The 14,751-nt window shown below is 46.7% G+C and overlaps 1 protein-coding gene and 1 long non-coding RNA gene across 2 annotated transcripts; both read right to left on the reverse strand.

The window, feature by feature from the left end:
* Nucleotides 1–5,755: 5,755 nt before the first annotated feature.
* On the reverse strand, nt 5,756–6,930 carry LOC308569809. Its single transcript, XR_014000875.1, has 2 exons — nt 6,738–6,930; nt 5,756–6,192 (listed from the first exon to the last, which is right to left on the reverse strand). It is a non-coding gene; the product is annotated as an uncharacterized lncRNA (long non-coding RNA).
* A 131-nt stretch (nt 6,931–7,061) lies between these two features.
* On the reverse strand, nt 7,062–14,567 carry LOC308569573 (uncharacterized protein). The gene is made up of 5 exons (XM_081163669.1): nt 13,955–14,567; nt 12,520–12,601; nt 11,000–11,082; nt 10,173–10,299; nt 7,062–9,641 (listed from the first exon to the last, which is right to left on the reverse strand). The coding sequence occupies exons 1-5, from the start codon at nt 14,432–14,434 to the stop codon at nt 8,524–8,526; spliced, it is 1,890 nt and encodes a 629-aa protein (XP_081019795.1). The 5' UTR covers nt 14,435–14,567; the 3' UTR covers nt 7,062–8,523.
* Nucleotides 14,568–14,751: the final 184 nt, after the last annotated feature.

Raw genomic sequence — 14,751 nt, forward strand, 5'->3', positions numbered from 1 at the left:
CCTTGCCGCTGCTTGTCCACCAGGTTTCTCTTACGCACAGCAACCCAGGTCACGTGGGCGGGGAGGGGGGGTTGCAGTGATTTTTAGGAAGTCATTAGTTTGCACCAGGCGTCCTATTGGGAAGACCCAGTTTTCTGAGTGCATGTTCTGGAAGTTGGGCAATAGGATTCCTTTTGGTGTACCGACCTCCCCGCTGCACCAAGGATTCCCTGCCCGAGCTGCTTCAGGTCGTGGCGGATGTTCTCCTGGAGACACCTAGCCTGGTCGTCCTAGGGGATTTTAACATCCATGCCGACACGACCTTACAAGGGGCCGCTCGGGACTTCGTGGAAAGCATGGCCTCCATGGGGCTGTCCCTGAATAAGTCTGGCCCAACCCATAGCCGTGGACATGCCTTGGACCTGGTGTTTACCTCTATGGATGTTGGTGATCTGACACTAAGTAAAAGCGAAATGAAAGAAGTGCCATGGTCAGATCACTTCCTGGTGCAACTGGACTTCTCTGCGACCCATCCCCTCTGCAGGGAGGTGGGACCAATTCGGATGGTCCGCCCCCGCCACTTAATGGATCCAAATGGTTTCCAGAGAGTGGTAGGGGATGCTTTATCCCATGTTGATGGCCTTTCAGCCGATTCCCTGGTGGCCCGCTGGAATGTGGAGTTAACCAGGGCTATTGACTGTTTGGCTCCGAAGCGCCCTCTCCGATTGCATGGAGCCCGGACAGCCCCGTGGTTTTCCACGGATCTGAGGGCAATGAAACAATCGTTGAGACGGCTAGAGCGCCGGTGGCGGATAACTCATTCCGAATCTGACCGGACACAGGTTAGAGCTCAACGTCGAGCCTACCAAGTGGCGATAGCGACGGCGAAGAAGAATTTCTTCACCGCCTCTATTGCATCTGCAGAAAACAGCAGCAGGAGACTTTTTCAGGTGGTTCACAATTTAGCGGAACCACCTGCAACATCGGGGCCCAGTACGGGCCACATGTTCTCCTGCAATGATTTTGCAAAGTTTTTTGCAGATAAAATCACCCAGATTCGGGAAGAAGTAGACTCCACCGTGGGAGCAGGGCCGGGGCGGGAGAGTGCTAGAGTTCTGTCTAGTCAAGTTGAGTGGGATCAATTTCAATCTGTTACCTCCGAGGATGTGGACAGGCTGCTTGGACGAGTGAAACCAACCACCTGTCTCCTGGATCCTTGCCCATCCTGGCTTATAAAAGCTAGCCGGGAAGGACTGGGCGATGGGCTTCGTGGGGTGGTGAATGCTTCCCTCCGTGAGGGAGCCTTCCCAGACCCGCTGAAAGAGGCGGTTATTAAACCGCTTCTTAAAAAACCATCTTTAGATGCGGCCACGATGGCCAACTATCGCCCAGTCTCAAATCTTCCATTCCTGGGCAAGGTGATTGAGCGAGTGGTTGCTGAACAACTCCAGGCACGCCTGGAAGAAGCGGACCATTTGGATCCCTTCCAGTCGGGATTCAGGCCTCATCATGGGACTGAAACTGCCTTGGTCGCACTGGTTGATGATCTCCGGCGGGCTAGGGACAAAGGTGAGAGCTGTTTCCTAGTTCTGCTGGATCTCTCAGCGGCGTTTGATACCATCGACCATAGCATCCTTCTGGACCGTCTTGAGGGGCTGGGAGCTGGGGGCACTGTTATACAGTGGTTCCGCTCCTTCCTCCTGGGCCGTGTTCAGAAAGTGGTGGTGGGGGATGAGTGTTCAGACCCTTGGGCCCTCACTTGTGGGGTGCCTCAGGGTTCTGTCCTCTCCCCCATGCTTTTTAACATCTATATGAAGCCGCTGGGAGAGATCATCAGGAGGTTTGGGCTGGGTGTTCATCAGTATGCGGATGACACCCAGCTCTACCTCTCTTTTAAATCAGAACCAGTGAAGGCGGTGAAGGTCCTGTGTGAGTGTCTGGAGGCGGTTGGAGGATGGATGGCGGCTAACAGATTGAGGTTGAATCCTGACAAGACAGAAGTACTGTTTTTGGGGGACAAGAGGCGGGCAGGTGTGGAGGATTCCCTGGTCCTGAATGGGGTAACTATGCCCCTGAAGGACCAGGTGCGCAGCCTGGGAGTCATTTTGGACTCACAGCTGTCCATGGAGGCACAGGTCAAATCTGTGTCCAGGGCAGCTGTTTACCAGCTCCATCTGGTACGTAGGCTGAGACCCTATCTGCCTGCGGACTGTCTCGCCAGAGTGGTGCATGCTCTGGTTATCTCCCGCTTGGACTACTGCAATGCGCTCTACGTGGGGCTACCTTTGAAGGTGACGCGGAAACTACAACTAATCCAGAATGCGGCAGCTAGACTGGTGACTGGGAGCGGCCGCCGAGACCATATAACACCGGTCTTGAAAGACCTGCATTGGCTCCCAGTACGTTTCCGAGCACAATTCAAAGTGTTGGTGCTGACCTTTAAAGCCCTAAACGGCCTCGGTCCAGTATACCTGAAGGAGCGTCTCCACCCCCATCAGTCTGCCCGGACGCTGAGGTCCAGCGCCGAGGGCCTTCTGGCGGTTCCCTCACTGCGAGAAGCAAAGCTACAGGGAACCAGGCAGAGGGCCTTCTCGGTAGTGGCGCCCGCCCTGTGGAACGCCCTTCCAGCAGATGTCAAAGCGATAAACAACTACCTGACATTCAGGAGACATCTTAAGGCAGCCCTGTTCAGGGAAGTTTTTAACGTGTGACATTTTACTGTATTTTTGGTTTTTATGGAAGCCGCCCAGAGTGGCTGGGGAGGCCCAGCCAGATGGGCGGGGTATAAATAATAAATTATTATTATTATTATTTTTATTATTCTCCCCTTATACCCCCTTCTTCATTATTAGCAGCATCCTTCTCCACCCACCCCACGCGTGCTTCTTGTCCCTTGAGTGCTTTTCCTTCCCTCCCCACTTAAAACATGGTTACAAAGCACGGATCCACATGGATCCTCAGGATTTTTGCACTGGGTCACCCCAAACTCACCATCAGATCACATAGCACGCACCCACTGTTGCCTGGGGTTGCAGTGGTGCAAAAATGTGGTTACAAAGCATGGATCCACATGGATCCTCAGGATTTTTGCACTGGGCTACCCCAAACTCACCGTCAGATCACGTGTCTGTGGCCACAGCATGAACCACAAAAATCATACATCCACTGTTTCGTTTAGAATATTTTTTTTCTTGTTTTCATCCTCTAAAAACTAAAATTATATTTCATCCTCTAAAAACTAAAATTATATTTAATCAACGTAATGAGTGGAATAATAATGCTAAAGTAAATATATACATAAATAAATGTATATGTAAAGACGCGCAAGACTGTGCAACGCCATAAAAGTACCGTCTATCACCTACAACAAAGTGACACGTCCATCACTTTCAGTGGGTCTACTCTGCATACAATGAGCATCAGATACAACTCGTTAATAAGGCTTCTTATTTTGATCCTGCCCATCTGCACATAGGAGTTAAGGGTGGAAAATCACAAAGTATCGCAACTCACAACGGGGGGGGGGGGGAAACAAACAAACTGCTGTTCCCTGGATGAGAGTTGACTGTTCTAGGATATAAATCCCCTCTGCAAGTTAATGGATATGGATTTATTAAATACGGATGAAAAGTCATCACACCAGCGGTTGCTAAAACAAAGGATTAAGATCGGAATTGTGGAATTCGGACTAATTAAGCGAACTGGAGCAGGACCAAGGATTAACATCAACTCCAGATAACCGGAATATGGGAAGTCACCCAAAAACGTTGAATTTGGAACTGATTAACTGGCTTTTTTTATTGTATTGTGATTTGGCACGATTTGGCATTGTATTAATGTGGCCTCCACTAGATTGTTATTAATTAAAAATTAATAAAAATGAGAGAGTTGGCTGTGTTGGCAGGGGTAGGGGCACCCGCTTGCCCTGACGCCAGGAGGCTGGCAGACTCACCCTCGCAGGGCTGTGGGCTGCACTGGGCTGCTTCCTCCATGGCATCGGCGGCGCAGGGGGCTCCCGCAGGGCTCTCGTGGCACTGCCGGTGCCGCAGGGTGCTGCCCCCACCGCAGCTGGCAGAGCAGGGGCTCCACGAGGACCATTCCCCGTAGGACGGGCACTCCTCAGGAGAGGAAGGATGGCAGTATATACCATCTCCCTGTGAACTCTCTTCCTGGCCCTTAAGATCTATCTAAAGATTTAAAAACTACATCAAAGTAACCTACTATCTTTATGTGCTGAGGATGCCCGGTGAAGCAACTGGCCTGTGTTTAGAATGCTTATACGTGCCTGTCAGGCGTAGAGAAAGCAAATGGCAGAGGTGCAGAGGCCTGTGGGATTCGATCAGAAACTATTGTCAATGAATCAAACCCAGTCAACGCAATGCGTTCATTGTGGACACAATGGCTTGCTCCATATTTCATAATTCCTCACAGCAATCCCACCTGACCCCCACACTCTCGATATTTGCACCCCTACATAAGCGGACTCACCCGATGCGATCCAGGCTGCAGCAACCCCATCCCAATGGAGTGCTTGGAGCATGATGCTACGACATGATTCAAAAAGTTGGGGGTGCTGCTGGGTTGAAGCTGATCAAAGCGGCGGTGGGTGGGAAAAAGAAAGTTACTTTCTGTTGCCTGATCAGTGAAAATATCCCCATGAAGATTCTGAAGTTTGCCCCCACCTCCATTAAAAAAACAAAAAACAAATAGAAAGCACCTCCGCGTCTAGGCAGCACCCACAATGTGATGGAGAGTTGGGGGGTTTTGCTGGCCCAACATGAGAATATATTTCACAAGCCCCATTTCTTTGCAGAAAGTCATGATAGTAAGAACATGGTGGGTGGGATATTTTTATTTAATAAAATGGATATGCTACTTGATGGTAATAAAAACATCTCAGCGGTTTACTGGAAATGTTAAAATTATCTATTAAAGGTAAAGGTACCCCTGCCCGAACGGGCCAGTCTTGACAGACTCTGGGGTTTGTGCGCCCATCTCACTCTATTGGCCGGGGGCCAGCGCTGTCCGGAGACACTTCCGGGTCACGTGGCCAGCGTGACAAAGCTGCATCTGGCGAGCCAGCGCAGCACACGGAACGCCGTTTACCTTCCCGCTGGTAAGCGGTACCTATTTATCTACTTGCACCCGGGGGTGCTTTCGAACTGCTAGGTTGGCAGGCGCTGGGACCGAGCAGCGGGAGCGCACCCCGCCGCGGGGATTCGAACCGCCGACCTTTCGATCGGCAAGCCCTAGGCGCTGAGGCTTTAGCCCACAGCGCCACCCGCGTCCCTTTAAAATTATCTATTACAAACAGTTAAAAACAAATCATTTAAATTAAACAGCTAAATAAAAATCAAAAACAGTAAAAACATTAACAGTACAAGACTAAAACACATCAACATCTATGTGTCCAGAAATGCTTGCCTGACAAGCATATTTTGAGCAGGAGCCCAAAAGGGAACAGTGAAGGTCAAGAGGCAGAGAGGAATTTCAGGGAAGAAGTGATCCTATCCTGACAAGAAGGCCAACTCGCTCTGAGAGCAGGGTTTGCCAGGAGTCTTCGGGGATTTCATGGTCTTCGAAGGATCCTGGGAGAGACAAGGAGGGCTTGAGGACTTCATAACCTAGTACACCGCAAGTTCACAGCTGGTCAAGGCCAGTTGTAAGGAAGGTTTCTCCCCAGCCAGAGCCTTTCCCAGAAAGGGAGAGATTTCCTTTCACCAGTGTAAATACATCGCACACTACAACTGGTTCGGGTTTTCTGGTCAGCGGTGTGTGTGTGTATGTTGGAGAAAACAATAATTTCATTTTGATTATTCCATTTACTTTTTGGTTTATGGCCTAGCTAAATTGAAAAGGTCTCTACCTGCCTTTTACAGTACAGAACTAGCTGCTTTTAGGGACTGCATGTAGTGAACGTCCGTTCCAGAACACGAAAAAGAATAAATTGTTATGGGCTCTATGGTGGTCACCGTATGCCTGAAAAGAGAATTGGCTAGACAGGGCAATTGGGATTAATCTTGAATTGTTTTGCAGACAAATGGAAAAGTAAAGGGAAGTCCTCTTTCTGCACATAACTGTTAGTTCTCCTTCTGCCCATAACTGCTGCATTATGGGGAAGCCTTGCTCCTTTTCTCTTGCATTCTGGGAAGTCTTGCTTATAATCTGCTTCCGCACAAACTGTACAAAACTGTTCCAAACACCAAGACATTCCTTTCCTTGTTCAAAATAAAAAAATTCCTTCCTGTAGCACCTTAAAGACCAACTAAGTTAGTTCTTGGTATGAGCTTTCGTATGCATGCACACTTCTTCAGATACACTGAAACAGAAGTTGCCAGATCCTTCTATATAGTGAGGTGGGGAGGGGTATTACTCAGAAGGGTGGTGGGAATTGGAGATTGGCAGATAGCTGAGATGAGCCTGTTGACGACTCTTAACGACTGTAATAGGTCTTACAGGAAAAGGAAAGGGGTGAGAAGATGAGAAATGGCTTAGTCATGTATAATGAGATAAGAATCCAATGTCTCTGTTCAGACCAGGTCTGTCCATTGTTTTAAGTTTGGTAATGAGTTGCAATTCAGCAGCTTCTCTTCAGATATATAGAAGGATCTGGCAACTTCTGTTTCAGTGTATCTGAAGAAGTGTGCATGCACACGAAAGCTCATACCAAGAACTAACTTAGTTGGTCTTTAAGGTGCTACAGGAAGGAATTTTTTTATTTTGACTATGGCAGACCAACACGGCTACCTATCTGTAACTTTCCTTGTTCAGTCATCCTAAGCTCATGGAAAACAACATGACCTGCTCTTCATGCCTAGCTGACCACATCTACAGAACTTGATTGTTATATTGTTTCATGTTATGATCAATCATTAGTAATTGTTTGTGCCATATCAATCTCTATTTACAATTTAATTAGGAGGCTTCATGCCTGTCTAGTTCTAGCTCCGATTCTCAGCCTTTAATGTATCAGTGATAAATGATCATATGTAAATCCCACCTCTCACATGTAATCTCCGCCTTGTACTTATGTTAACCAATCACAAGTTTCTTTGTGTATGTATCAACCAATCAATTAGCCACAGGCCCACCTGTGGCAATGCTTGCAATATTCAATAAAAGAGGCTCCCAGGGCCCGCCCTGACAGACGCCTCATGTTACACCTGCCTCTCTCGTCTCCCGTGATTTTTCATTCCTACAGAAAAGGGTATTGGGAGACATTTAATGAACAGGAAACCTAGTCAAAGTCTTAATAAAGAAAGACCCTGGAAATGGTTAAATGTAAACAGATGCTTTAGCTGAGATTCCTGCACTGCAGGGGGTTGGACTAGATTACTCTAGGGGGTCCCTTCCAACTCTACAACTCTATGAGTCTATGAAATAAACCACAGTCTCTGAGGTGCCTCATTTCCAAAGGAAACAAGAATCTGGGCAAGTGCCTAGACCACTGGAATCTCACACTGCTGTGGAGACTGGGGTGGCATGGAACAGTATTTTAATGTTACAGTACAGTCACATTCAAGAAGAGCTATGGAGAAGGACTGCAGGTGATAGGTTGGAAGACAGAATACCCATGGACAAAGTTATACATTGGACAGTATCGTTTCCCATTCTTGTGAAGAAGAGCAAGAGCATGAGAACCAATAATCTGTGGGGCACCAGACTTATGTGGAGAGGGTCACCACAAGGCCTTGACTCGAGACACAGCCGCCCAGCATGGTTTCAAAAATACCTTGTCCATTGTGACTGAGTCTCAGTTAACATTGGGGAGAAGTAGAACAGTGACAGCTGCTCAAGGAATATATGTGAGACACGGATAGAAACATTCCAATTCATCAAGATCTGTTGATATGTCCACATGACATGGGAAAAAGTGTCAGACACCTGCCACTGGGATGAGTTGTGTTGTTCAGAATCTTGGTTCACTCTAAGCCTTTTTCCATGTGTCGGATGTGTGCAGGTGAGGACTGGGGTTGGCTAAAGCAAATAAACTTTGCTTGCTGTTGCTCCCAACCACCTTTGAGTGCAATAAACACAAAACTCATTCTTCCTCGTGGATAACAATTATTTGCTCCTTGCATCCTCTCAGAATGTACTTTGAATAATCGGAGGAGGACAGCAGGAAGGGAATCCTCAACTTACCCTTCTCACACAGGGAAGCCTGGAACTTCTGGCTCTCCTGGGAGCTGTCCTGTGTCTGGTCAGGAGATACCAGGAAGAGCTTCAAGCTGACACCACTGCCATCCCGGACATGCTGAGGATGGAAGTAGTGCTCAGGAGCACCACAAATTTGTAAACTATGAATTGCTTGTCAACTTTTCAAAAAAAAAATTCAGCATTTTGGGCTGCCTCATCAGTGTTGCCAAATTGTTCTTTACCTTCTCCCCAGCGAGGACATTCAAAACCTTTGCCAATGACTTGCACCTCACAGATCTGGGTACACAGAATAAGAAATATTGGGCACAGGGTGTTTTATAAGACAAAGTCCACTTCTTTGCTGGGTTGACAAACGACAAATACACTAATGCAATCTTTACTCTCATACTAATTAAAGTCTTCTAAAATCAAATTTGTACACAGCCATTGATATGGTTTCTCCCCACTATGAATTCTCTGATGTTGACAGAAGTTTGTGCTTATATTAAAACTCTTCCCACATTCCAAGCACTGATATGGTTCCTCCGATGTATGAATTATTTGATGGGCTGTGAGACTTTCTTTCCGACTGAAGCTCTTTCCACATTCTAAGCACTGATAGGGTTTCTCTCCCGTATGAATTCTTTGATGGGAAGTGAGACTTTCCTTCCGGCTAAAGTACTTTCCACATTCTAAGCACTGATAGGGTTTTTCCCCACTGTGAGATCTTTGATGGGAAGTGAGATGGGCACTCTGACTGAAGCTCTTTCCACATTCCAAGCACTGATAGGGTTTCTCCCCTGTATGAATTCTTTGATGGGAAATGAGACTTTTCTTCCAGGTGAAGCACTTTCCACATTCTTGGCATTGAAATGTTTTCTCCCCAAGGTGATTACTTTCATGATTATGAAAGTTTGTGCTTGTATTAAAGCTGTTTCCACAGTCAAAGCACTGATATGGTTTCTCCCATGTATGACTTATTTGATGGGAAATGAAACTTTTCTTCCGACTGAAGCTCTTCCCACATTCCAGGCATTGATATGGTTTCATCCCTGTATGAATTCTTTGATGGGAAGTGACATTTTCCTTCCGGCTGAAGCTCTTTCCACATTCCAAACACTGATATGGTTTCTCCCCTGTATGAATTCTAAGATGGGAAGTGAGGCTTTCCTTCCGAGTGAAGCTATTTCCACACTCTTGGCATTGATATGGTTTCTCCCCGCTGTGAGTTCTTTGATGGGAAGTAAGATGGGAGTTCCGACTGAAGCTCTTTCCACACTCCAAGCACTGATAGGGTTTCTCCCCTGTATGAATTCTTTGATGGGAAGTGAGACTTTCCTTCCGAGTGAAGCTGCTTCCACATTCCAAGCACTGATAGAGTGTCTTCCCAGTGGGATTTATTTGATGGGAAGTAGAATGGGAGCTCTCACTCAGGCTCTCTCCAGAATCCAAAACTTCATACGGATTCTCCACTGGATGGAGTTCGTCATGGTCTCCCCTGTTCTTAATTTCCAAATCATCACCATCTGCAACAAACAGATAAACAGATTAAAGCCTCAGGAAGAAATGGAGGCCCCCACTATTGAGCAATGCTCATGAACACTTGTGATAGAGGAAGAACCGAAGGGAATCATATGTGAGGTCTTACTACAGGGTTCACTACCTTCATTTGAAAAGCCTAGCTCTCTTCCAGGATGGGTTTTGTTTGGCCCAATCAAGAAATCTGCTCCGTTTCCAAGGTCAGTCATCCCGTTGCTCAATCAAAAACCGACAAAAGCAAACACAAAAAAACCCTGACAGAAGCTTCTTCAACTCCCCTAACAACTCTGAAGCCTAGGCAATTCAGACTAGCCCAATCATTGTTTAAAAAGGAATAAATGGAAGAATATTTGCAGACCAAACAGTAGATAGCCTTCCATTCTGAATGTGCTGCGGTGGTGTCAGAAAAGCAGGTGCTATAGGTGGCCCTGTTGTGCTCCATCAAAATACAGGAAGTTCGTTACATAGATACGTATTGAATTCCAAAAGAGATATCATGATCCAACAGGGAGCCTTACTGAGAGAGTTCATGATCCCACAGTTCTCCTCCATGACTTCCTTATGCAGAGCTTTCTGGTCAGGATCCAGCAACTCCCACTCCTCATCTGTGAAATGAACAGCTATATCTTCAAAGCATACTAGACCCTAAAAGAAGAAGAAAAATGTCTTGCTCTCAGACAGCAGAAAGATTGTCTTCTACACATTGTTATGCTGTTTTCTGCCTGTTCGTTGCTGAGCTGTTTTAATGGGATTGTTTGGCTGCAGATGTTAAGTATGGATGCTGGTTGTAACATGTTAAAAGAATTCTTTTATTGTGTATTTTTATGATGGGTATTAATCTTTGTGCAAATGGGTGGAACTCCACATTGTGCTCTTCAAATCAGGTATTCCAGTTGGCCAGACTCAAGGATTCCCTCTCTCTTCTCCTCTCCCCATGTGCTGTTCTGGGGAGGGATACCCCCAGATGCCCTAAAGCCAACTTCCAGGAGCACAGGGGGGCACAGGGAGGGGGAGGAGACAGTGGGAAAGCCCCATTGTGCCGCTGATGGGACTGCTTAAGGGAACCCTGGCAACTGTTTTCTATGGCTTCTCAACTGCTTAGACGCCTATTTTAACATCCAATGATAAATATATAAGCAAAACTACAACAATTGAAAAACAATACTTGCAACACTCAGAAGGTTAAGTTAAACTGAGGCAGTTGTTCATTATTCTCAGCACATAAACCTTGAATAGCATGTTCAGGGCAGTTTTGACAGAAGCTAAAAGGAGGACAGAGGTTTATTTAGACCCAAAGGCTGCCCCACTCCTCAGCTGCTTTCCCCACAATGCTCCTTCTTCCTACCTGGTCTGGTTCCACAGCCACTGTTTCCCCTCCACCACAATGAAAAGGTGAATGCGGAGGTCTTTCTGGAATCCTTCTGTCACCTGACAAAGGTAAGTGGGAAGACATTAGTGAATGCTTTTCTCAGAGGTGAAGCAGTGCATCTCTAACCATAATAGTCATCATGGGGGACTTTAACTTCCCTGACATCTGCTGGGACTCAAACTCTGCCACGAGCGTAAGGTCTGACAAATTCCTCCATTGCCTCAATGACAATTTCATTTCTCAGAAGGCAGGCTGTTGTTGCGCTCATAGCAATAGGGACAAATGTAAGGTTCTGCAATTAGGCAGGACGAACCAGATGCGCAAATACAGGATGGGGGACACCTGGCTTACTAGCAGTACACGTGAAAAGGATCCAGGGGTCTTAGTGGACCACAAGTTTAACATGAGTCAACAGGGAGATGCAGCAGCAAAAAAGGCTAATGCTATTCTAGGCTGCATCAACAGAAGTCTAGATCAAGGGAGGTCATGGTCCATCTCTATTGTGCCTTGGTCAGACCACACCTGGAATACTTTGTCCAGTTCTGGGCACCACAATTTAAGAAAGGATGTTGACAAACTGGAAAGGGGGGAAGAGGAGGGCGACCAAGATGGTCAAGGGTCTGGAAACCGAGCCTGATGAGGAACGGTTGAAGGAGCTGGGTATGTTGAGCCTGGAAAAGAGGAGACCGAGAAGAGATTTGAGAGCCACCTTCAAATATCTTAAGGGCTGTAACAGGGAAGAGGGAGTCTGCTTGTTTTCTCCTGCTCTGGGGGGTAGGACTTAAACCAATGGCTTCAAGTTGCAAGAAAGGAGATTCCAACTAAACATTCGGAAAAACTTTCTGACAGTAAGAGCTGTTCAGCAGTGGAACAGACTCCCACAAGAGGTGGTGGACTCTCCTTCCTTGGAAGTTTTTAAGCAGAGGTTGGATGGCCATCTGTCATGGATACTTTAGCATCAGGTAGGTAGCCGTGTTGGTCTGACACAGTTGAAATATATAAAAATATAAAAAAAATTGTCCAATAGCACTTTAGAGACCAACTAAGTTTGTTCTTGGTATAAGCTTTCGTGTGCATGCACACTTCTTCAGATACGGTATCTGAAGAAGTGTGCATGCACACGAAAGCTCATACCAATAACAAATTTAGTTGGTCTCTAAGGTGCTACTGGAAGGAATTTTTTTAAAAAAATTTATATACTTCGGATGCTTTAGCAGAGATTCCTGCATTGCAGGGGTTTGGACCAATATCATTGGGGTACCTTCCAACTCTACAACTCGATGATTATATGAAATAGGCCTTAGAAAATGTCTCCCCTGCTGAGTGCAGTTTGAAGTTTGTACCTATTTCATATTTTAATTGTGGGGGGGAAATGTCTCCCTTCCTGAGGACTCTTGTCCCCAATTGTCTTCCCCAAAAAGATTAAAAGAACCCATGGATTAATTTTAAAATCCACAAAATGAGACCTAACGGAGAAAAAACTCCTTCCTCCTTACCCAGTGTCAACTCTCTGGTGTTCAGCTGAGTCTTCTCTGCCCCAGAGGAATCCGGGCCCATTTCTGCAAACAGATCCTTTTCCTGAAAGAGCAACAAGGATTCAAAGCAGAGAATGAGGAGAAAGATTAGGAAAGTACCGTATTTTTCGCTCTATAACACGCACCTGACCATAACACGCACATCGTTTTTAGAGAAGGAAAACAAGGGAAAAAATATTCTGAATGAAACAGTGGACGTATCATTTTTGTGCTTCATGCTGTGGCCACAGACATGTGATCTGATGGTGAATTTGGGGTGACCCAATGCAAAAATCCTGAGAATCCCTGTGGATCCATGCTTTGTAACCATGTTTTTGCACCACTGCAGCCCCAGGCAACAGTGGGTGCGTGATTTTGGGGGCCAGGCTGTAGCCATGGACATGCTGTGTGCTCTGATGGTGAATTTGGGGTGACCCAATGCAAAGATCCTGAGGATCCATGTGGATCCATGCTTTGTAACCACATTTTAAGTGGGGAGGGAAGGAAAAACACAGAAGGCTAAGAATGCAGGAGAGGGCTATAACGTGAGGAAAGGAAGGCAAAAGTTTCCCCCCACCCACCCACACAAGCCAGCCAGCGTGCTCTCTCTCTCTCTCTCTCTCCCTCTCCCTCCCACCCGCATGTTTTCCGGCTGCCTGATATATACGTATTTTTTTTAACTGCCTTGACAGAAGAAAGCATTTTAACTGCATTAAGAACTATTTAGCAGCGAAACCTAAGCTCTGCCATCCCTTAAGAGGTACAGACACTGTAATCTTCCAGATCGCATGAATTTACAGGCAAAACACTGTTTAAGGATTTCATCCTTTTAAATGGAAGAAAGCATATTTGAATGCTGTGTGTCTCCAAAAACAAAAAGCAGAAAGTCAAATCAGAATTTTAAACTGAACCTGTAATCTCTCTTCCCTTCACAAACATTGTTCCCTCCGGAGCAGGGAGAGGATAGAACGAAGGACGCTCCTTTCCTTTCCTCTCTTCTTGCCTGGAGGGGAGGGGCTTTCCCTGCTCTTTGTTCCGTTTGAGCAAACACAGCAACGAAACAGAGAGGGTGGGCAGTAAGACCCTGAGGCAGAATGCAGGAACGCAACCACTTCCTCTTTTCAGGTTTCCCTTCTCCCTGAAGCGCGGTTTGATTTTTGCCTGATTTTTCGGCTCCAGGGACCACACATTCGCTGCATAACACGCACAGACATTTCCCCTTCCTTTTTAGGAGAAAAAATCTGCGTGTTATAGAGCGAAAAATACGGTAATGGCAGAGGCAAAAACTTCAGGGGTATCTGATATCATTCTCTGGATACTTTCAAAGAAGAGGTGGGGGCCATTAGGAGAGAATTTTGGGATATTCACCCTCCTGTTCAGACCCCCTTGGGAGTATCCAGAGGGAAGTCTCTCTCACCTGCTGCTCTGCCTGCTTCCTCTCCTCTGCCTGACTCAGGAGGAAACCTTCGGCCAGGGCCACCGCCTGGGAACTGGTCTCTGCTCCACATTCCCTCACCCAGCTCTCCATCTCTGGCGGAAGGACAGCCAGGAACTGCTCCAAGACCACCAGGTCCAGCATCTGAGCTTTCGTGTGCCTTTCTGGCTTCAGCCACTGATGGTCAAAGTGGGAGAATCGACCACAAACCTCTCGGGGTCCATCAGCCTCCTGGTGGCACAACTGCCTGAACTGCTGGCTCTGCACATCTGAGCAGAGAGTGTCCTCCTCACCCAGGATCTTCTGCACAGAGTTTTCCCAGAATCTGCTCCCAATTTTGAAGGCACTGACTTTTCCTGCTTCAGTTCCAGATGAATCTTGCTCATCCATCTGGGCTCTCAGGAAGCCTTCAAGAGCCTCCAAGTTCTGACTGTGCTGCCAAACCCTACAAAGCAAATGCATTGTTTTTGTTACAGAATTGGTACACGGTCAAGATAAGCAAGTGTGGGCGAGTCTTGCTAAGAACCTGACCCGCACGACACTACAGCCAAGACTCTGAGCCTTCTTTAACAACAAAAGGAAGAAAATGGAGAAGCTATCCTCTAGCCTTCCTAGAAGGAAAGTTACTATGCAAAAGGTGCAGGCAATTTCAGTGTTTTCAGTCAATGAATGAATTCAGAACTGTGATTGACAAGTGAGTTATTTGTATCTTGTGTAATGTGGACACTAGGCTAGAGTGGGAGTGCTAACCCTGGGGGTACTCAAGACTTGCTCTCCCA

Source organism: Podarcis bocagei (assembly GCF_964188305.1).
Source record: "Podarcis bocagei genome assembly, chromosome: 12".
Taxonomy (NCBI): domain Eukaryota; kingdom Metazoa; phylum Chordata; class Lepidosauria; order Squamata; family Lacertidae; genus Podarcis; species Podarcis bocagei.